This window comes from Aythya fuligula, chromosome 19 (genome assembly GCF_009819795.1).
Source record: "Aythya fuligula isolate bAytFul2 chromosome 19, bAytFul2.pri, whole genome shotgun sequence".
Classification (NCBI taxonomy): domain Eukaryota; kingdom Metazoa; phylum Chordata; class Aves; order Anseriformes; family Anatidae; genus Aythya; species Aythya fuligula.
Genome location: NC_045577.1, coordinates 1,940,005 through 1,961,963, shown reverse-complemented (window position 1 = coordinate 1,961,963; position 21,959 = coordinate 1,940,005). Strand labels below are relative to the sequence as shown.

At 48.2% G+C, this 21,959-nt stretch overlaps 4 protein-coding genes across 7 annotated transcripts in view; 1 reads left to right on the top strand and 3 right to left on the bottom strand.

Moving 5' to 3' along the window:
- RC3H2 (ring finger and CCCH-type domains 2) overlaps positions 1–1,711 on the bottom strand; it is a 29,652-nt gene extending 27,941 nt beyond the window's left edge. For both annotated transcript variants that reach the window (XM_032200045.1, XM_032200046.1), the window contains exon 1: positions 1,622–1,711. The gene's annotated coding sequence lies outside the window, so the exon portion shown is untranslated. The remainder of the gene's footprint in view (positions 1–1,621) is intronic.
- Positions 1,712–4,061: 2,350 nt separating this feature from the next.
- On the bottom strand, positions 4,062–5,935 carry ZBTB6 (zinc finger and BTB domain containing 6). The gene has a single exon (XM_032200247.1). The coding sequence runs from the start codon at positions 5,933–5,935 to the stop codon at positions 4,649–4,651; it is 1,287 nt and encodes a 428-aa protein (XP_032056138.1). The 3' UTR covers positions 4,062–4,648.
- A 313-nt stretch (positions 5,936–6,248) lies between these two features.
- ZBTB26 (zinc finger and BTB domain containing 26) lies at positions 6,249–13,982 on the bottom strand. Of its 3 annotated transcripts, XM_032200306.1 has the most exons (3): positions 13,942–13,982; positions 13,533–13,604; positions 6,249–11,613 (listed from the first exon to the last, which is right to left on the bottom strand). In XM_032200306.1, exon 3 carries the CDS (start codon positions 11,601–11,603, stop codon positions 10,287–10,289), a length of 1,317 nt encoding a protein of 438 aa, XP_032056197.1. In that variant the 5' UTR covers positions 11,604–11,613; positions 13,533–13,604; positions 13,942–13,982; the 3' UTR covers positions 6,249–10,286. The 3 variants fall into 3 exon arrangements, with proteins under 3 accessions (XP_032056197.1, XP_032056196.1, XP_032056195.1); XM_032200305.1 differs by lacking the exon at positions 13,533–13,604 and having other exon boundaries at positions 13,942–13,974; XM_032200304.1 differs by lacking the exons at positions 13,533–13,604; positions 13,942–13,982 and adding an exon at positions 12,478–13,209.
- Positions 13,983–14,096: 114 nt separating this feature from the next.
- Positions 14,097–21,959, top strand: part of RABGAP1 (RAB GTPase activating protein 1) — a 66,695-nt gene continuing 58,832 nt past the window's right edge. Inside the window, exons 1-2 of the mRNA XM_032200031.1 lie at positions 14,097–14,127; positions 20,144–20,345. Of these exons, the coding sequence (XP_032055922.1) occupies positions 20,196–20,345 (150 nt within the window). The 5' untranslated portion in view covers positions 14,097–14,127; positions 20,144–20,195. The remainder of the gene's footprint in view (positions 14,128–20,143; positions 20,346–21,959) is intronic.

The window sequence follows — 21,959 nt, the reverse complement described above, 5'->3', positions numbered from 1 at the left end:
TCTGAAGGATTCCTTATTCTTCATGCGTAATTTCAGAGAATGAGGACTCTCACGTGTGGCTTAGTTCCTCAGGTCTTTCAAATCCTTGGGGTGTTTGTTTTTTCAAACACCGCCTCCACTGCAATGCTTCAACTATAAGTTTACAAAAGAGAGGTTCCATGCTCTAACGTTTTTCAATTACAATTTTAATGAAATACTAATGCCACTCTGAGACATTAGCAAGAAAACAGAGGGTTCCATAAGGGGCAGAAAGCCTTTTAAAATTTGCACAGAATAGCTTAATATTCCCGTGTATACAAATTTTATTCTTTTCTTCAGGTCCAGCCAGTAAAGAGAGCCCACTTCTCTTCATCCCACTAAGAGAATTACGTTTGTTTGTTGTTTTTTTTTTGGGAAGCTTTCGTATCACACACCTGGCAAAATAAACACTCCTAGCTATTACCCTCTGGACACTGTAAATATTGTAAATCAGCAAAAGCCTTAAATAAAAGAAGATGAATATCCAAAACCATGACTTAAGTTCAGGATATCCCAAGAACTGTCGGTAAAATTGTTAGAATTTAATATTTGTGAGAGAAATGGCCGTGACCTCAAACAAGACAGCAACACGATTTAACAAGAAACCTTTTCTTGGGGAAAGCTTTGCCCACACTGCAGATATAAGAAAAATTTCATTAAAAACGCGCACAGCCCTTGGGAAAGTGATTAATTACAGAAATTGAGAATTTGGTGCTGGACGGAATAATACCTGTGCCAGCAAGACAAGCTTCAATTTCTAGAAATTCCACAGATGTTTAACACAGAGCAAAGGGCAAATGACAGCATCCTGATTCAGGAGATGTAAGTGGTACGTTCTGATTGAAAATTAAAATCCTGCCACGATCGCAAGCTCGCACCCCGGTGAAGCTGAGGCTTGTTCTGACCGTGCCCTGCAGCGCTGGGACGCGGCTGTGCAGGGGACCGAGCACAGCCCCACAAAACCCCTCAGCGGCCGATCCTACAGCGGGGCCCTGTCAGCGGGGCCGCGCCGTTTCCTCACGGCAAGCAACCCCCGGCCCCCCCCCCCCAAGGGCCATCCCCGCCGCTCCTGCCCGCGGTTATTCCCTTATTTATTTATTTATTATTATTATTATTTTTAAAAGGCCCCCGAATGGCGACGCGGGGCCGGGCCCTGCCTCCCACCGCGGCTCCTCCAGCCTCACCCTCAGCAAGGCGCCGCGGGGGCGGCTCCCGCTCCCCCCCCCCCCCCCCGCCTCAGCACCTCAGGGCTCCGCGGGCCGTGCCGGGGCCGTGGCGGGGCCGTTGCGGGCGGGCTCCGCCTCCCCCCGCTCCCTCAGGCCGCCGCCCGCGGGCCCGGCCCCAGCACCTGCCCCGGGCCCGGCCCCGCTCCGCCGCCGCCCCCAAATGGCCGCCACCGCCTCACGGATGGGAACGGGGAGACCGGGAGGGGGGGGAGGGGGGGGGCGGCCGTTAGGGCCCGGATTCCGCAGCGACGGGAACCGGGGAGGGGGGGGGGTGGGGGCAGTGCGGGCGGGGCCCTACCGGGTCACCGCGTCCCCCCCCGTCGCCACCACCGCCGCCGCCCCGGCTCGCAGCTCGGCCGAAGCGGCCCCGCTCCTACCTGCGAGGCGCGGGCGGCGGGGCCGGGAGCTGGGGGCCGGGCCGGCCTCTCAGACGCCATGGGGCGGGCAGCGCGGCGCGGCCCGGCGGAGGCAGCGGCGGGGGCCCCGGCGGCGCCGCCTCATCGCGCTGACAGCCGGGAGCGCCCCGCCCCCGCCCCGCCCCTCTCGCGAGAGCGCCGCGGGCCCCCGCGTGACTTCGGGGAGGGAGGGAGGGGGGGAGCGGCGGCACCACAGAGCGGCCGCCGGCAGCGCCTCCCCGCGGCGCGTCGCGAAATGGCGGCGCCGCCTGTGACGGGCGGGAGGCGTCCCCCAGGTGAACGCGGGCACAAAATGTTTCCCTCACGGCGCTGCAGGCGCCTCACGGTGGCTCCCAACAAAGGTGCGCTTCAAAAGTCTCCCTCTCTTCCCTTTGAGGCAGGGAAATCCCCTTCACACGCCTCTAAAAACACCTCATCATTCCTTCTATTTCATTGGTCTGATTGCCAATGATAGCCATACGTCTGTCAAAAATGAGTACACACAGAACAAATTTAACCACATTTGAAACAAATCTGTGCCATAACTGCACATTTATTGAACGGTAATGGCAGCCTGGTGTAAAAGGTTGAGGTGTGGGGGAGAAATAAGCTTTTTCCTTGTTTTATGACCTCTTTCAAGTATGATGTTTATTTAAAATAAGGATGTGGACACAAAGGAAAAGTTACATACAAACCTGTACATATACCCCAGTTAATACCTGTAAATACAGGAAGGGTGAGATCAGGGTATTAGCATGCTTTTCAAGGTCAGGCTCGTAATTTTGAAGCAATTAAGAACCAAAAATTAATACTTTTCTGTGAAAAACAAGCAAACTCAATATTAATCACAAGGTCAAAAAGGCTGACAGTGACAGACTAATGAATGCAAACAGAAGACATTGCTCAGAAATGCTTTTTTTCTCCCAAACGTGAGGCAGTTGCACCATAAACAAGATGGCTCCCAAACCTCAGCGTGACAATTACTGCAGATAAAAATCACCAAAATAAAACAAACAATCACCTTTTAACATTAAGTAAGAACAGAGATTTTGAAGGCAAGGCCTCATGCTCAAAGTACTGGATAAAACAGGTGACTTTAATCCAGTTGCACAGCTACTTGCCTTGGGTGCATCTTTTTTGTCTCTACTCGTACACACCCAGGTAGGCAGACTTTGCACACGTGTATGACTTGAATTTCCAATGGATCAATACAATCAAATCACTCACAAGAAAACTTACACAAGTTAAAACTTTTTGTGAATTTTTGAAGGAATACCACACTGGTGGCTCACTCAGCTTCAGAACACAGTACTTGCCCATTTTTACTCCATGATATTGGAGGAAGGCATACACACACAAAAGGCCTACTATGAACTGGGACTTGCAAATATTACAATCCAACTAATATGTACTTTAAGTACTGAATAATATCAAATTAAGAGATTGAAAAACATCTTGTGAAGCAAGTTCTTAAAAACTCCTCAATTAAAGTTTCTAATACACAATGGCAATGCTAACGCTGGCGTGGCTGATTGTTCCCATTACAGGTAGTACCAGGAAACTGCACCCAACCCCTCACATTACTGATAACTAAAACCCAAACAACAACTGGTACAGTCACAGTTAAGTAAATTAAGTTAAACTTGTTAATTGACATTAAAAATTGTCTTTTATTTTCAAAAGAGCCAAGCTATGGAGCACAAGCGTCACACTTCTGGACTCATCAAGAACTTCACAGCAGCACTTCTGACATTTGAAGGAAAGCAAACCCTCGTGATACAGACAAGATTAATAACGACTGCTTTTTGCTAATTGGAGAGAGTCTAATGTGAGTACCATTATCTTGTAATTGAATTGCAACTGAATTGACTCTTTATTCATATCACGTTAAGTGAAAGAAACATATACCAGTCAAAGACAGGTACCGGATAAAGATTCTGCATTACAGGGCCTTCACTACTTATGATGAAACTGAAATGACCTTTGACAAAGTACAAACACAGCTATCCAAACACACGCAGTTACTGTTTTACTGTATCACAGAACCAGAGTATATAAGACTTCTATGTCTATGTTGTTCCTTTCAAGATATAAAAGAATTGTTTTTCAAAATGAACATAGCAAATGTTGTTACATAACAGCATACAGTTTAAGTTTTCACATTGGTATATGTATCTAAGATCTGTAAAAGAAAAAAAGACAAATGTTATAACTCAGCAGATAGGACTAACTTAGTAAGTCAAATACAGGCACTAAACACTGGTATGACAAAAAAAAAAAAAAAAAAAAAAAAAGATCAACCAAAAGTTTAGAACCATTCAGAACTCATTCATAAAACTGAATGCATGTCAGTCTTATGAGACTATCCAGTTTAAAAAAAATAAATGAACTGCAAGGCAATACTTTTTTTTTTTTTCCCCTATTTGCAAAAGGCAACTTGAAAGCTTCCTTGATTTTGTTTGTTGGGTGTTGTTTTTTAAATATCACAGATTTGAGTATGAGACTGTGCCTTTCTTTTGGTGAAAGATCCAGCAAAATTTGGTCAAGTTAAGGAGATGATTTCACCATAAGTGACACATGAGCAGGGTGGGAGCGAATGACTCGCTGAATAAGTACAAGAATCTCCTTCCCTTAGCAATTATAGATCAGGAGCGTCGTGGCTCAGGCTTCAGCTTATTGCAGTGTCAGTAAGAGTTTGAAGTCGGCAGCGCCCACCCTTGAAAAACGGGAGCGTAGAACATAATTAGCTGCATGAAAATTAGATATTTCAGGGACACTAGAAGAGAAGCATGGAACATTTTCCCCTATTTTATGGTTTACTTTCAACCAGTAAACGCATTTTGAACGCCTACAGCAATAGTAGCCTCAATACAAGCAAGATCGCTGTTCTCAGGTGTCTCTGCTCACCAGTCACATATCCGTCCTCTCCATTACGTGGGAATCTGTTAAAACATCTAGAGTTTCACTAGGTGGGAGCGTTTGGTGTAACGCAGCTCCACAGCCGTCCATCTATTCATCATAGTCAATTTTAATTTTTGTAATAGCGCTCAGGTTTGTTTTTTCGCTGCTGCTCCTCCCGTGAACAGATGTTAAGTGTTTTTTAAGAGCAGACTTGTGTTTAAAGTCCATGTCACAACAATGGCACTTGTAGGGCCTGTCACCGCTGTGTATATTCAAGTGGTCCTGCAGAGTACTTTTGGCAGTAAACGTCTTCAAGCACACCATGCACTGGAAGGGGCGGATACCCATGTGCCCCCGGATGTGTCTGTTGAGATTCTTTTTTTGAGTAAACGTTTTACCACACTGCAAACACAGGAAGAGCTTGTGCATTTTTAGATGCCTCAGATAGTTCTCAAGATGCAGAAATCCCCTCGGACACTTTGGACACTGGTGCCGCCATGAATTACCGGAATCATTCAGACTTTGAAACCCATTCATCTGACTCGAAGTCCCTTCTGGGTTGTCATTGACAAAAGCCTGGAAGTGATTTCCTGACGTTTCAGTATTTCTGCTTTCAACCGTAGAATTTATCAAGGAGTGCTGGGTTTCTGGAAAGTATAAATTTGTTTTAGAGGAGGTGCAAGGCTGAGGAAAGTGATCGTTTTCTACGCTAGGGACACTCACAGAGTCCATCCTGAAGATACAAATTTCGTCATCCTTATATCCTATTTCAACCGTTGATATTTCCGGGGTTTTCGTTTCCTTCCTTTCCGAGTCCACGCTCTCTGCTGTAGGCTGCGAGACATCCCCGTTTTCCTCTTTAATGGAGAACTCTAAATTAGCCGGGCTATCTTCCGCAATCTCGATTATTTCACAATCTTTATCCACCGCGTCCTCCCTGCTCCTCAGCTCCGTGTCCGAAGAGTGGCACCTCTCCGCAGCCTGGCCGCCGTTCTCCATGGACGCGTCGATTTCCAGGTACTTCGACAGCGCCTCGGTGCACTTCTCCACGATGTGAACCATCTGGAGGTAGCTGGCGGCGGTCAGGTACTTGAGCAGCTCCTTCTTCTTGACCTCCAGCGCGCCGGTGTAGCAGGAGAGCAGCAGCTTCCTGCCCACCTCGGCGCTCTGCAGGATGGTGATGCGCACCTGCCGCGACTGGTTGAGGAGGAACTGGTCCCGCATGAAGGTGGAGCAGGCGGCGAAGATCACCTTGTGGCCCGGGAACTCGGTGTCGTTGATGTAGATGGAGACGTCGCAGAAGAGGTTCTGCTGCCGCAGCAGGTTCATCTTCTGCAGCACCGCGTCGCCCTGCTGCTCGAACTGGAAGTGCAGCACCTCCGAGTCCGCAGCCATGGCGGAGCTCCCGGGGGGGGGGGGGGTCGCCGCCACCGGGGCCGCCTCTCTCCGCCGGGACCGGGTTGGGCCGGGCCGAGCCGAGCCCTCGCAGCCCCACGGAGCTCTACGGAGCCTCACGGAGCTCTCGCAGCCCCTCGGAGCCTCCCCGCTCCTCGCCGCCGGTGCCCCCGCGCCCGCCGCCCGCTGGAGCCGCCTCCCCCGGCCCCTCCCCTCCCCGCCCGCCCTTTCCGGTACCGGCACCGGCTCCGGAAGCGCCCCCGCCCCGTCCCGTCCCGCCCCGCCCCGGCGGACAAACGAGAGGCGGCGGAGGCAGAGTTAGCAGCACGTTTATTGCGGGACTTGGCACTGCTACGGCGGCGGCCGCGGGGCGCAGCGCCCGGTAGAGGTAGCGAGGCAGCGGCCCCCTCCCGCGGCCCCGGCCCCGCCTGCTTTGGTAACGCCGCTGGGGACGAGGGACGAGCCTCCTGCCCGGTCCCTGAAGAGGTAGCTGATGCTCGGTCCGCCGGGGGCAGTCCCACAGCACGGCGTCGCTCGGCCTCCTCCGCTCCTCGCCGAGCGCCGGCTGTTTTCCTCCTTCTTTCTCCTCTCTCTCCGAAAGCGAGGTTTAACCTTAGATCCGTTCACGGCTCGGTCGGCATCGAGTTTTGATTCTCCCTCCTCGCCTTCGCTCCTCCCAGCGAGTCCAGAACCAAAACCGGCCCCGCACCATTTGTAAGTTACTTCAGGAGTTCAGCGGCAGCTTTCCAAGTTTTTGCCACAAAGCTGGGGAAGAGAGACTGACGCTTCGGTTACATCAGTTAGTAACTTGCAACACACGTCCTCGGAACGAAAAATGACAGAAAGACTCATCCCTGATCTCTACAGGAGGCCGTGCAGCAGCCCCACGTTCAGTGGGGCCGTGGGCTGCACGAGCTACCACCCCTCAGCAGGGTGGTGAGCTTCAGCCTCTGGTAAATCTAAGAGTTCTAAGAATTCTCCTCTATATCAAATAAATAAAATGCCAACATAAAAAATCCTATTATATTCAAGGAGTTATTAAAATACTTTTGTAATAGACCAGTTATTTTTAGGATATGCAGGAAGTTGTACAGCACATTAAGTTGTGAGACTATCCACTTACCAGCAAATAGTATTCTACACATTAACACACAGATTATAACTGCCAGAGTCCTTGTCTGAATACGCAGCATCAGCAGCAACAACCACTGGATCTAGTCTTTCACTAACTGGAACATTGCAATGAAGACAACATTTTACATACGTGGACAATTAAGTTCATCTCATTCTATAATCACACTGCCTCTGTATATTCCATTTATAATCATTTTCATTCCATTTTAATCTAATTCAGCGAAGAGGCAATAGCCAGATTTTGCTTTTCTAATACCTCTTCTGTACTCTTCACTCATCTGTTCCATATGGGGGCAAATCTTACATGAACTCTTACCACTGGCACACTTCACATTGTGCCATCAGCACGTTGCCTTCTTAATCTCTAGTGCTTCTGGAGCTACATTGCTGTCTCCTGCATAAATCTTTTGGTCTGCACCCTTCTGCCAGGCCAAAAGCACAGACATTTGTAAGAAGACACTTTTCATCCAACAGATCTTGCTTTCATTGAAGAAGCAGTCTTCTGCATTTTCGCTTTTTCCCATTTATTTCTGCTGTGGTTTCACCAAATGACACAAGCAGCCTTTCAAATGAACAGCCAGCAGTCTCGGCCTTCTCAGAAGTTGGTATCACCAATGCACAGGGTGGATGGAAAACCTGGATGTCCTGATCAAATCATTTTTTTTGTTTCTTAGGATAACCCTTTGTCTCTTCAAGTCAGCTTCAGGTCACCCATGGCTACTTCAACAAGCTATATCCATCCTCCTTGCAGTAGCATTACAGCTTGGTAATTCCATGAAGAAACTTCCCAGACAAAGTTCTCAATACTGTCCATTTTGCTGCCACTTTTCTTCTAGCATTTGCAGTTCTATTCCTTTCTCTGGCAGAAGACCATTTTCTTTATCATATCTGTATCCATGTATTGTTAGATTTGTCACTAAACCCTTACAGTATGTTGACCGGCAAGTTCTCTTCTCCATTTCTATCTTCTTTTTGACATTAGAGCTGTAACTTATTTCCATGTAGCAGGTAACGTTATAAAAATGTTACAACACAGAGGATTCTGCCTGAAGTCAGAATACAAGGGACTGTCACGGCCTGTTTTAGCTCAAAATGATTCTGGAAGCAGGTTACAGAAGAGGAAAACAGCTTTGCTTCCCATGCCTACCCATTTTTTGCCCCTGGAACCTGAACAATACTTCTTAAAAGTCCCAAATAGTTATTTTTTAGGCCTAAATATATTTGCTACAACTTGAAAGACGTAATGCCCTGACTCCATTTCCATTGCTTACTTCATAGCTGTCCATGTAATAATAGTTAATGTAACAGTCAAGTACAGTAGTTTAAAAACTCAATTGCAAAAACTGATTCACAGAATCACCTTGCTTTGCTACTCGAAGGTATGTGGATTTCTGAACACGTTCTGCAAGATAAACACTTTCTACTGTCCATCAGTGAAATGTCTGCATAAAGAAATCCTGGTTTCTACATACACGTATCTGAAGATCAAGACCAACTTTTGATAAGTACGTACAAAACATTTTTTGCTCTAACACACCTTTGGTCATACCTGTTTAGCATTTTTAACCATACAGTAGCAGCCTCCCCCCACCCCTACCCCTCATTCAGACACACAGACAGTACTACTTTTAGGTAGGAAGCATTATCTCAGCCTCATGGCAAACCTTGAGGAAAAGAGCTGCATTGGAAGAAATACTTATTCCACATACACACAGCAGTTCTCCACCAAGGATCTGCCACTTGATTATTAGTCTATGCTACACTTCAACAGAATGAGTGCTCTTCTACTGGGAATGGTGTCCTTCAGATGAGAAATTAGTTTCTTTCAGCCCAATTGGGATGTGGATAATTCCACGGCACTTTTGAGAAGTAATACAGTATCATCCTAGAATCCCAATTAATATGCCATTCCCGCTACATTTGATGTTTAAGGCGGTATACAAGAGGTATTGCTGAGTACAGTCAATAGCTGATACACTAAACTATGGAAATTGTGCTACCTATACCTCATCGTAGGCTCTGTAAAACACTAATGGTCATGAACTATGTAGGTCACTTAAAAAAAAAAAAAGTGTTCTTTGAGTATCCAAGAAATCAAAAAAACTTCATGTTAATATTCCTGTGGCAGGTACTTTTTTTTTTCTTTTTTTTTTTTTTTAACTGACATGTGGCCCTTACTAGTTATCAAGGAGAGATATACAAGAACTAAGGAAAAAAAAGGAAAAGCATGGAGTTACTATACATTGCAGCTTTTAAAAAACAGAGTATTTTCACAGTGTCAAAAAGCAGTATTTCTCCATTCCAACTTTGCTCTAAAACCTATTAGGAAAGTAGCAACTGTTGTGGTTATTTGAAGCAAAATTTATGGAAGATAGATAATAACTTCTAGTTCTGAAGTGCTTAGCTTGTCTCAGTACATACAACGTAAGTGCCCTTTAGCGACCCTCGGTATGACGGCCTGTGAAATCGGTCACACCGGCACCCCAGGTGCCACGCTCGCAGATTTCAGAGCTGCAACTTATTTCAAACAGTCCTATGCAACCATCAGCTAACCCTGCCAAATCCTTCAGGGTTTTACCTTTTCAAAACGCATGCCAACATTAAAAACCCTGAGAGCTTTTAAGATAGTGTTGATTGGCAGTAGTAGTTTCTTGAAATAGTGTAGGAAGGGCAAAAAAAGTGACGTAAAAATACTTCATTTCAACTGTAGGGGTCTAGGGGTAAGATTGGGAAAAGATAATTTTAAGAGGTAAGTTTAAAACAAATTAGCACTATGTGGAGTGCTTTCTCAGTGATCCAGTGCTTTAAAAAATAATAACTGGGTTATCTCACAGACTTGTCCTCTTTGCTCTTTCCTCCATCTGCCCAGACACAGAGAAGCCTCTGACTGTACAGCAGATGGCTCACTTGCAGCCCACAGCAACAGTCTCTCACAAGGTGTTAGTCTTGAGTCTCCTGATCAGAGAGAAATGAAACAATTAACCCCTTAATCCACAGTAGAGACACAGACAGAAACCTGAAGGAAGATTGTTATTCACAGAAGGTATCAAGTAAGACTAAGAACGATGGCTGAAGACCTGCCAGTTTCTGCAATCCAACCCTCCATCCATCCATCTATCCGTAGCCTTTCAGAGCAAACCACTAGTTTAGGTAAGAGCCCAAGCCAACTGTTTGCTCCTCTCAGTCATGATCCCCACAAAGGGCTGCTTTTAATTGCTTAATTGACGCAGGTGCTATCATTTCTTAAACCGAGCACAGCCTGAGGCAGCTTCCCTGCATCCAGTACCTGGCTTGCGTCAGCTTGCTGACAGACCTTACTGTCTGTAGCAGCGCTACACGTGAATGAATCGAAGTCCACCGTTATGTCTTGAACGTTTCTTTCATTGGCATTGTCAAAGCTATTTTTACCATGTAGCTGTTTAAGATGTTTCCTCAGAACGGGTTTATGCGCAAAAACCATGTCACAGTAGTTACATTTATGGGGCTTGTCCCCACTGTGCAGGTTGAGATGGTCCTGTAAGGAACATTTCTGAGAGAAGGTTTTCCCACAGATCTTACATTGGAACGGTTTGATGCCTGCATGCACCCTCATGTGCCGGTGGAGATTGCCTTTCTGCGTGAATGTCTTGCCACAGAGTAGACACATGAATAGTTTATGCATCTTTAAGTGATTAGCATAGTTTTCCAGATGCCGAAATACTCTCGTGCACTTTGGGCACTGATGGTGCCACTGGAGGCCTTTGTCTATACCTCGGTTGTTAGGCCCAAACATATCTTTAGAGGCCAGAATGATGTTATCGCTGCCGGCATACGAAAGGGCATAGTTGTGGAGGTGGTTTTGCTCTATTTCACTTGCTCTGTTTTCAACGGTGGAGTTGATTAGAAAGTGTTGAGGCTCTGAGGAATGCAAAGCAGTTTGTTCAGATGAAATAAACTGGTTCTGATCCTTCTTGTTCCTAACTTCTGTTACCTCCCCAATGGACTCCACCTTGATGATCTGAATATCGCTGTCCTCCATGTCCATACTGTCTTCTGAGGGCTGGATACAAGGTGAATCTTGTGGAAGAGAGTCTTCATCTTCTGGGTGCTCCTTCAGCTCGGAGGAGTCGCTTTGCTGTTCGCATTCCTTGCTCTCCAACGGCTGCTTCGGTTTGATGAACTTCCAGAGCGCCTGTGTGCAGCGTTCCACGATGTGGCTCATCTGCAGAAAGCTTGCAGCAGTTAAGTAGTTCACCAGTTCCATTTCGGGAAACTCCAGAATGCCACTGTAACAGGATAAAAGCAACTGCCTCCCCACTTCCGAACTTTGCAGTATGGAGATTTTTACATCTCTGGAGTCGTTTAATAAGAACTGATCTCTTAAAAAGGGAGAGCCAGCAGCAAATACAATTTTATGCCCGTGAACTTCAACATCATCTATATGGACCACAACATCACAAAATTTGTTTTCTTCCCTCAGCTTGTTCATTTTCTGTAACATTGAATCTCCATAATTGTCAAACTTGAAGTGAAGAATGTCTGATCTTTCTGACATTTTGGCACACCTAAAGAAAAGCAGCAAGGAAAAAAAAAAGCAAGTGAGAAACTAAAAACTAAAAAGTTTCTAGAATGCAAGTCAGAAGGTTCTGAAGTAAATCGTGCTCAATGAGACACCATGTTTTGCACTAGGTAAACAGTCAAGCATGTTAGACTTTAAAACTGAAAAAAAAAATCAGGTTTGCACGTTGCCTTGCAGTTACATTTTTGTTTTTAATTTGATGCAGTCTGAATATGAAGTAGAAATGATGACAGAAATCCTCTTGAGGCAGTATCTTAAAGAGTTAAGATGTTTTCCACACTCCTTGTATGGAATTTAGAAGGAAACTCTGGAAGTATTTTTAGCAGTCTTAACTCTTTTTAAGTTTTGCTTCCACATTGCAACTCTTGAGATTTTGTCTTTACCAAATACAACAACGTTCCCTTAGCTTCTTTAGCTTGATTTACTTTTGCACTAAGTAGCTTTCATAACACATTAATTCAAGGAGAGATAGAACCTGGAACCTGCCAGACAGAGAATTCCCTCTTAGTTGTCTATCTACTACACACTACTCATAAGAGTTGCAGTTCCTCTAAGACACTTCATGATTTTCAGGAGTATTGATATAGGAGAAATTGTCTCACTGGAAGTAACTAACTTTGGCTAACCTGAATTTTATAGAAAGGACTACACAGGCACTTCAGTATCTGCAGCACTGGGTTGAAGTGACTTTTACATGGCCCTGAAGTTTTGTTAATGATTTTTTTTTTTTTTGGGGGGGGGAGAGGAAGGCAGGGGGGTAAGCCTGATGTTTTTTAAGATTTAAGAAAAAATCTCCTGTATGACCCCTCATTATATAAATCACACCTCCTAGCCTCCCTGCTTTGAATACCTGGGGGATGTAGGAAGTCTTGTTTCTTGTCTTCTTCCTTGAAAGATCACTCCTCTAGGAAGTTTGTTCTTCTCTGATAGTATTTGGGAACGAAGAACAGTAACCTTTCATAAGACAAGTATCAATATTTTGTCTTTCAACAGGTCTCTTAAGAACCCATAAGGCTACACTGATTCTTGATGAAACTGTTAAATAATCCTGCCAGAGAACTGGGATTGCAGGAAGTGAACAAATCACAGGAGACTAAATGATGCAAGGTTTGGTGAGATAAAGTAACAAAACAAAGCAAAAAACTTACACCTCACCACTATTACGAACACCACATAAAGCTTGAAAAGAAGCTTTGAAGTTTATAGATAAAAGCAGATGCTGCTCTCTTGGGACATGAAATATTAGGTCAATGAACACAACAGGAAACAGTCATGCCTAGGGTAAATGAACGAATAAACAAGACAGGGGACCAAGAACATTTTTAGCAGTGTTTGGTGATGCTGTTGTCAGAGTTGTTTCAATTTCGGGATCAGGCATAATTCTGAGCCTTGCTACTTGAATGCATCAAGTCTATCTTCCAGCGTACGCCACACACAAACTACAAACAGATTTCAAGAGTTTTCAGAAACAAGGCACCGACAGCTCAGAAGCAGCATCAGCACCGTTTGAGGCACAATTCTGTTAAACCTACAGAAGGGAAAGCCACGGGGCTCTCGGTCACCCTGCGGCCAGCGCTGCCTGCCTCAGCTGCTCTGCAGGACAACAAGGCTGCAGCAAACAACTTTGGTGAATCTCAGCAATTACCAAACGACTTTTTCCCGTTACTCTGTAGGAAGCTCCGAGCTCTACGCGTGAGCCTGCCCCGGGTTACCCGGGCCGAGGCAGCGGCAGTGCCGACCCGGCTGCCGGAGCACGGCTGTGCCAGCCCCTTCCCCGCGGTGTCCCCCCGGGCTCGGGGAGCCGCCGCCGGGCCCGGCCACGCGCAGATCCCGGGGGGACCCCACGGCACGGCCCGGGAGGGAAGGGGCCGGGCCCGGGACCAGAACCGTGACCGGGGCCGGTACCTGGAGCGTCTGGCCGCGTCCCCCCGCTGGCACCCGCTGCCGCCGCCCCCGCCGCGGGCTCCGGCTACGGACCTAGAGAGGGGAGGAGGAGGAGAGCCGCCGTCAGCCGCCGCCCGGGGCCGGCACCGCGCCGCCCCAGCGCCGGGCCCGGCCGCGCCCCCCGGCCGGCCCCGCGCCCCCCCGCGCTCCCGGACGGGCCCGGCCGCGGCGGGGGGGGCCGAGGAGGCGGCGGCGGCGGCGGCGGCGGGGCCGGGGCCGGGGCCGGGGGGGACGGCGGCGGGGGCAGCGGCAGCCGCGCCCCGCTGCGGGCCCCCGCTCGGGGCCGCCGCCCCCCGCGCGCCGCGCGCCCGCCGGGCCCGGGGCCGGGCCCCAGCGCTGCCCCCAGCGCCGCCCCCGCGGCTGCACCTACAGCTGCCGCCTGGCCCCGCCGCCGCGCCGCGGGCCCGCATTGTTCGGCCGCCGGAAGCGGCCCCGCGCCCCCCGCCCCCGGAAGCGCCTCGCGGGGCGCCCGCCCCTCGGCCCGGTCACGTGGGGCGCGGCAGCGGCGGCCCAGGCCCGGCACCGGGAGGAGGCGGCGGCGGCGGCGGCGGCCGGGGTAGGTGGGGGCCGCCCCCTCCCCTCCCCTCCCCTCCTTCTCCCTCCCCCTCCCCCGGTACCGTTGCGCCCCCTCCCGCCGCGCACGGGGCAGGGCCCGGGGCTCCGGGGGTCCCCGCCCCGCTGCCGGAGCCGCCCCGGCCTCGCCGTGCCCCGAACAGCGGAGGGGAGGGGAGGGGAAGGTGGCCACGGGGAGAAAACCGCGGCGGGGGCTGTAAAACCGGGGGCAGCCCCCGCACCCCGCTTGGCCCGGTCGCTCGGCTCGGGATCCATCACGGAGCGGCCGGGGGGGGGGCGGGGAGCGGCGCGGGGCTCCCCAAATCCCCGCTGGGGACCGGGCGCTGCCGCGGTGTGCGGGTGGGGGGAGCTGAAACCGTGCTGCCCACCCCGGCCGGGTCCCGGGGCTTTGCTGAGCCCGGCCGAGATTTGTGGCTGCGTCGGTAAAAAGGGCCGGGCTGCACCCGCCTGCCCGGGGCTGGTTAAGTTACAGAAACGCTGATTTTTTTTAAAAAGGTCTCTGCTGAACGTGAAAAGGTCAAGGGCTTGAACAAACTGCGTTTTGTGTACACAGTAAATAAATTAACAAATTGAGCTTGGCGCAGGGCTCTCCTTTCGCTTTCCACGTCCAAGCGCAGGCAGCTTGTAGCAGCGCCCGGCTCCTGCTCCAGCTCCCTCACAGCGATTTCCCAGCTCTGTGTCTGCCCGCTGAGCGTAACGCTGCGCCTCTCGTTGAATCCTGGTGAGAGGGGAACCACAGAAGTGTGTGGAGTGTGATCAGAGCGTGCCCAGCACCGGCTGCGCTGCCTCTCGCTCTGCCCTGGCCACCAGACCGTCCGTCTGTCCATCCCTCCCGTGTGTCCAGCCCTGCACAGGCAGCCCCTGGATGTGCCCGATGCTGGCAAAGTGTCAGCCGCAGGGTGTGGATGTTGGGGTTAATTCATCCCGGCCACGTTCTTGTGACGGGCGAGCTAAGGCAGCGTCAGCATTTCTGTCACCAGCCACGGCTCCCCAGGACCTGCAGCGTGTTCCTGGGGCTGGGGAATCGGCCTCTTCCAAGAGCCTGAAATGACAGTGCTGTCCTCTGAGCAAATGGCTCAAAGCAAGGGTAAACGCAAAATGATTTTGGCACCAACTTGGAATCTGCTAAGGGTTGTTAACAAAGATTGCATTATCTTAACTCTTGTGTTTGTCCAAATTCCTGGCTCTGCGTGAATGCGGAGTGACTCCGCCAGCTCCCCGCGGTGGCTGTGCTCTGCTCTCGAGGAGCGGCGGTGACATCGGAGGCAGTGTTATCTGCAGATAAAAACCTTTCCGCTTGTCTCTGGAGGTTAGCGGGAACATCTGTGGCTGTCAGAGTCTTCTAAAATGAACAGAAAATCTAGTATTGCATTTGCTATTTCACTAATTAATTGCTCTCTTCAGTTATCCTAAATCTGGATTTTTCACACGCAGCGTTCCATTGCCTCTCTTGCTTCACTTGGAGTGCAAAAATACTTCCCGGTGCTTTTGAGAGGGATTTGCCCAGGGAAGGGAAGGCTGTAGCTGTCTCCTTGAAAGAGCGGTGGGTAAAGATCAAACGTGCGATTATGCAGACTAATCATATGATACGTGAGAAGAAAAAGGTTGCTAGTGATTGATCTTCCCTGTATGATTTTTTTCCCAGAGCTGCAGTAAAATCCAGGCTCTGTGCATATGCTCAAGGAAAGTTGACCTGCAGCTCCTTTCCCACGTCTGTCAGTGCGACACCGGTTTTGTTCTGAAAATTTCTTAGGCTGCTCAGACAGAAACATCTGGATGACTGCCTGCAGTGGCAGCATTGTGCTGTAGCATTTTCCACACTCTTTCACTCACTGTACTTATAAAAATAATAAATATGGCCCATTTGAATTGAGCAGGAGGAGGAATCACTGCTGTCAAAGCCTGTAAGGAGCTAGAAATCCTAAAGGATGCTGGCTTATTCGTCATAAACCAGCTTTGGGATGTGTACCTTAAAGCTGCTGAACTCTACAACAAATTCCACATTTCACTCACACCGAGTTGCTGCTGCTGAAAACCAGGAAAGTGAAGGCCGAGAAGTAGAACCAGAAAAGATGTTATTTTTCAGTGAATGAATCCGTTCTCAGTCAGTCACCTCAGTTTCTTGGCTGTGAGCTACCTCCTTTTTCATGTTTTTTAATGCTACACGTACTGGGTTTTTATTTGTAGAGGGTAGAGGTTTGTTCTGCATGATGAGCTTTTTGCCTTTGTTGCTTCAGGTAGCTTTTTGAATTAAAATCTTCTTCAGTAATTTAATTAACGTTACCGTATCATTCTCCTGTACCTGGTGCATTCATCAGCTGCGCCCTCACCGTGGGATTGCTAAAGGAGCTGCTGCTGACGGGTAAAAGCCGAGAGGTTTGGAATGGGGAAAAAATCACCTTTTGTCTCCAGCTTGCACACCCTTCTCATGCTGCTTCTCTCTCCTGCCCTGAGCCCCCTCCCCAAATTGTTCTGTGTTGCGTTCGTGTCCAAACTCGGTGCTGAGCGTGCTGCTGCCGTAAAGGTAATGCTGTTCTGAGCAGCCAGGGAAGCTCACAGCTGTGGCATTGATTTTCTGCTCTCCTGCCTTTTGGTGTGGCTTTGGACTTCCTAAACACTGGAGAACAGGCGCTCCGTGGAGTGAAACCAGCCGCAGTTACGAGTGCTCGGCTCTCACGGTGGCATTCAGGCCTCTGTGTCTCACAGCACTGTAAGGTGGAAGGTTTTATCTTCTGTATCCTGTTGGCTCGAAGCTCTTCTAAGTTCTTGCGAGGAGAATTTAGATCTCAAGTTGCAGGCCAGGTGGCAAATACTTCGGAAAAGGGTAGGAAAGCAAAGGATAAATGTCTTATAAATCTGCTGAACTATCATTGAAATTTCATAGGTGTCTCCCCGTTGCTTGAGATCTTACCCGGTGCAGGGTGTCCTTGCTGTCCGTGTGTGCGTTATCTTAAACAGTGACAGTAAGGTGGGCTGCCTCAGCTGGTTGGCTGCTGTGGTGGTGAATGAGACTGGTGCTGGAGGAGAGCTTGGTTCTTGGGCACGCGTTGTGCAACGAGAGCAAGCGCAGGGTGAGGGTGAGTTGTCCTGAGACCCAGAATTTTAAGCAGAGCTGAAGGCAGTGGCCCAAGAGCTGGCTGTGGTGCCTCTCAGTTCGCAGCCTTCTCCAATGGTCTCTGCCTGGGGAGGGGCCGGGATACCCCTTTAATTAATGGCTAAGCAAAGTAGTTAATAAAAATTTGCCTCTTGGTCTGCATTTTACCCAGACATTCTGACTCCCATGGAGGTGTAAAGACACCTTCGGGCAAATGCATTGCTGAGGTGTAGGTTTGTGTCCTAAGCTGTGCTGAACTTGAAAGCTCCCATTTTCCTCGTGTTGAGACACACTGGGCCCTTTCCTAGTATGGGATGAGACACTGGCTTCTTCTGGGAAACGCTACAGCTTGAGGCCTGTGCTGGGCTGGAGGTCTTCTCTCCTGACTCCCAAAAATGCCAGCAGAGAAAGCTTCGGTTCGCCAGGAGCTGCAGATAGCACTAATGAGCACTGTCCCTGTCCTTGGCTCTTCTTTTGATTCCAGAGGAGCCGTAAGCCTGCCACACGTAATTGCTCTGCTGCTGCTCTTTGATGTGCACCCCTCTGTAGGCGCTTTAAGGAGCTCCTGGGCTTTGGGGTGTGGGTGCTGCCGCGCTCGGTTTCCTGGTTCGGGTACAACGGTCCGTGAGGAAATCTGCCCAAAACAAAGGGCTCCCAAGCACCAGGGGAATAAAGCGCGTGCAGAGCGAGGTATGGGATTGTGCACGTTCGGGTTAACCCCAGGCAATGCTGTAGTGTTGGTAGCATTTGAAGGCAGTGCTTTTGCAACCCCACCATTTGGTGTCAATCTGATGAACCTCTGCTGCTGATTCCAGAGGGTTGGGTAACCGAGCCTCGCCTGCCGGTGCGTCGCTGCGGGACAGAAGCTTCGTCCAGCAACCTACTGCGCTCTCCCCTTTCCTGTGCTTTCTTGTGTAATCTCAGTAAGGCTTTTGCTCAACGTAAGGTTGGCAAAGTTGGGCTAATCAGGGCCTTCTGCTGTTGCAATTCTGTGTTGTGCAACCGCTGCGGGGGTTCGGCTAAGCCAGCTGTGCTCCAGGACCACGGGTGCTGTGTTTCCACCACGCTACCACAAAAAGGAGTACACAACAGCACAGCGTAATTTTTCCTTAATTGAGGTTAGTGCTGGTGAAAGGTGACAGACTGAAGGGCTTTGGAAGCAGGTGAAATTAACACTTCAAGACAGGCACGCTGTGCCAAAATAAATTGCTGAATTGATCCTTGCCTGGGTGATCCTCACCGCTGCTGGTGATCAAAGCCTGCTCTTCTACTCGTGTCTTAGAGTGGCAAACGAGTTTGCTCTGTTTGAATGAAGGCAGTAAAGCTGGGGGCATGTTACGTGTTTTAAGCTTATTTTTATTCTGTGTTTCAATACATTTGATTTTAGTGTCAGATAATGTGTGTATGATGTAGATGGCGCGATAAGGAGCTTCTTGAGAACTGTTTTGATACTGACATTTTAAACAACACCAACTTAAAAATGAGAACTATGCCCTGCCTTTAAGGTAGCTGCTCATAATATCAGAGACACACAGTGCGTAAAACTTCTCAAACTGTCTGTGTTTCTCAGCCAGTAACTTTCATGGAAAGCCAGTGCAGCTTAAAACGGTTTTGAAAGGGATATGTGAACATCGTGCAATTGAAAAGGCAAGACAGTAATCACAGGTATGCTGTTACTCGTGAACAACCCACATCCATTATTCATCTTATGCGTGGCTTCAGATGTCCAGCCGAACGTTTTCAGGACCACGAAGTGACTGGATTGGGAAAGTAATCAGGTTAAAAATAACCCAGAGCAAAAAAATGTTGTTGTCGTCCTGGCCGATTTTCAAGTCCTGTTGGTAGCTGCGGAGACGGGTATTGACAGAAATAAAAGCAGGCTTTGCTATTTTCAGATGCATTGTTCTTGGTTCAGAGAGGAATGTGATGAGCTGTGCCTGTGGCTAGCCCAGGTGCCTTTGTTGGTTGCTGCTGTGCTGGAGCCAGGCTGGGACAGCGCTCCCCGAGTGCAAGGCCGAGCTTGAGGTGGAAAAGGCCTCTGGGTTTGGTCCTGCTCGGGAGTAAGTAAAGACCCAAGCCGTCGTGATAAGGGTGTAATCGGGTTTCTGGGAAATGTAATCGGCCCTTTTATCACGGCCGTCTGTTTTGAGCCACGGATTCTGAGAATCTGTGCTGTAGAGTTCAAGGTGTGCAGCTGAACTTCACCTTTTGTTCCTTTCTTCAGCTGCCTCTCAGTGCCAGTTCCAGCTTTTAAAATTCTCTGCTGGCTCCGATTCTCAGTACTGATCCAGCCCACACTGTTCTTCCTGCTTCTTGGAATCTTTTATTGTTCCGTCCAGCGCAGAAGATTCAGCACAGATTGACAGCCCTTCGGCCCGAGGTTCTGGAGCAGCCTCAGTGCAAAACGTCACGAGTTGGATCCAACTCTTTTTCGGGGAGGGGAGTTGAATGTGACTGCACGTGCAGCGTGCTCCAATAGCTACAGAAATACTTTGCATGAATGTAGATGAAGGCAGAGGGATTCTGCCTTCTCAGAAAGTAAATGGACTGAATAGTTCCGGCCCTAAGACAAGTCCCTTGTCACCAGGTGTAGCAGGTGCTCCAAGGGCCTGCTTTGTGCTGGGATTGAGCGGTGCCTGACACAGTCATGAAATGCTGCAAAAAGGTTTATTAACGTCCCAGCTGTGAGCTGTGGAAACCAGTGATCTAATAGCAGTATGCTTCTTAGCAAAACCAATGCAGGACAATGAGTGTGCGCTGGCAGGGGAGTTGTAACGTGGTTGTGCTGTCAGATGTGTTGCTTTCCTTTTATTTTTTTAACTAGTCCGCAGGTTTCTGTAAAGAAACATTTGAGCATTTTAGCATGAAGTTTTATATAAGTATTTTTATGATTTTTGTTTTTCAGGAGTTTATAAAATATTTAATCTCATTCATGAGTCGAACTTCCTTTTTAAGTCATGGATGACAAGGCTTCTGTTGGAAAAATCAGTGTCTCATCAGACTCGGTATCCACTCTTAACAGTGAAGATTTTGTCTTGGTTTCCAGGCAAGGGGATGAAACACCATCTACAAATAATGGTAGTGATGATGAAAAAACAGGACTGAAGGTAAGAATCAGTAACCTGAGTTTGTTCTCTATTCTTCTAAACCTAACTAACCATAGAAGAGCTTAAAGAGGGACTTCTTTATTGTGGAAAACTTGACAGAAAGGAGAGCTTATTCAAGAATTGATTTTGCCAGTAGTTTCTGCATTACTTTTGCTGATGTGAAAGGTGATAATTAGGTTTTGAGTAAAAGCTTTCTCCATCACTACCTGTGGGTTTTTTTTCCCACTTCACTTAATCCTTCATGAAGTGTTTAGGATGAAAGAGACTGTCAAGAGCTTGGAGCTGTGATTTCCACACAGATTTCAGGTAGAAAGCAGTATTAACGTACACTTGATTTGAACGTATCTGTTAATTCAAAGTTTATTATTAAAGTTTTCCCCAATGTGAAATGTTCTCTTTAAGAACCGTAGAAGTGTAGTTATAACTAACAACTTGGCATGAAACTGAGAATACAAGCCTGTGTGGGTAGGCTTGTGTGAACTGGAAGGGTATTGACGTCTTCTCGCTTTTAAAAGTGCTGTTCTGGAAAGAGACCCTCGTCATTCTTTTTCCTTTTTTTGTCTACTTAAGAAAATCTTCCATTCCAGTACGTATTTGAGCAGCCTTTAGGCAGAGTGACACTAGTAAGGTGGTCACTCAGAATTCTGTCTTTTGAACCTGTTGAAAACCAGATGTTTCCTAGAGCAAGTCAAGCTGGTGTGTTCTTTGTGGGAGATGGAAAGACGTTCCACCACTGCAAGAAGCTGAAACCTACGGTCACATCTGTGTCTTCAGAATAATGTCTTCAGAGATGATAAGAAATTGTGTTCTGCTGGTAGACTGTACATTCCTCTTTTCCTTACCAGTAGTTGGAACAGAGACTTTACTGAACATTCCTTGATGTCTGTGCTCATCTTGCTTTTACATCCAGTGGCCTTACTTGCTTTTTGTGCATTGATTTGAGTCCCACGCAAGATGGGCCACTATAGTGTCTGTTTTCTTTTACATAAGACTTCCAGCTAAATCTGTGAGTTAAGTCTCAATATTTTTATTTAATCTGGCAAAAATACTCACTTATATTTTATTGCAGTGGCAGAAGATTGATTTTTCTCTTCATATCATAGAAGGATAGTCTACAAAAATTTGAAAATTTCTTGAATAATCAGCCTGATGTTCTGTAAAACCTGCTGGAAGACTGTCACCTCGTGCTTATCTTTTTAGATGCTGCATATACCTGCAGCTATAAATACTTAAGAATTCAGAATAGTCTCCACAGTGGTCCTTACCTCGAGAACACTTACGTGGAAGTTGTGTCTGGTTTAGCTCCCAAAGTCAAAATGCATCATTTGAGACCCCAGGAGACAGACATGGTCTACCAAATTTTTCATTCAATCTTGTTATTCCTAAAGAAGCTTTGGAAACATGAAATGCTTTGGTCTGCAACACTCCCTGCTCCACGAGGGAGCTGTTTGAGCTGTTCGTGTAATGACTGCCTTGTTGTGGCTGTCCTGTTGTGATAGTTTGACAGGACGTATCTTGTTTAGTACAGTCACAGACCTCAAAGAGACTTGTATGCGAAGCCATCTTCATTAAAGCACACCAATATTTGTGAAGAATATCCTTAATCAATTTCAG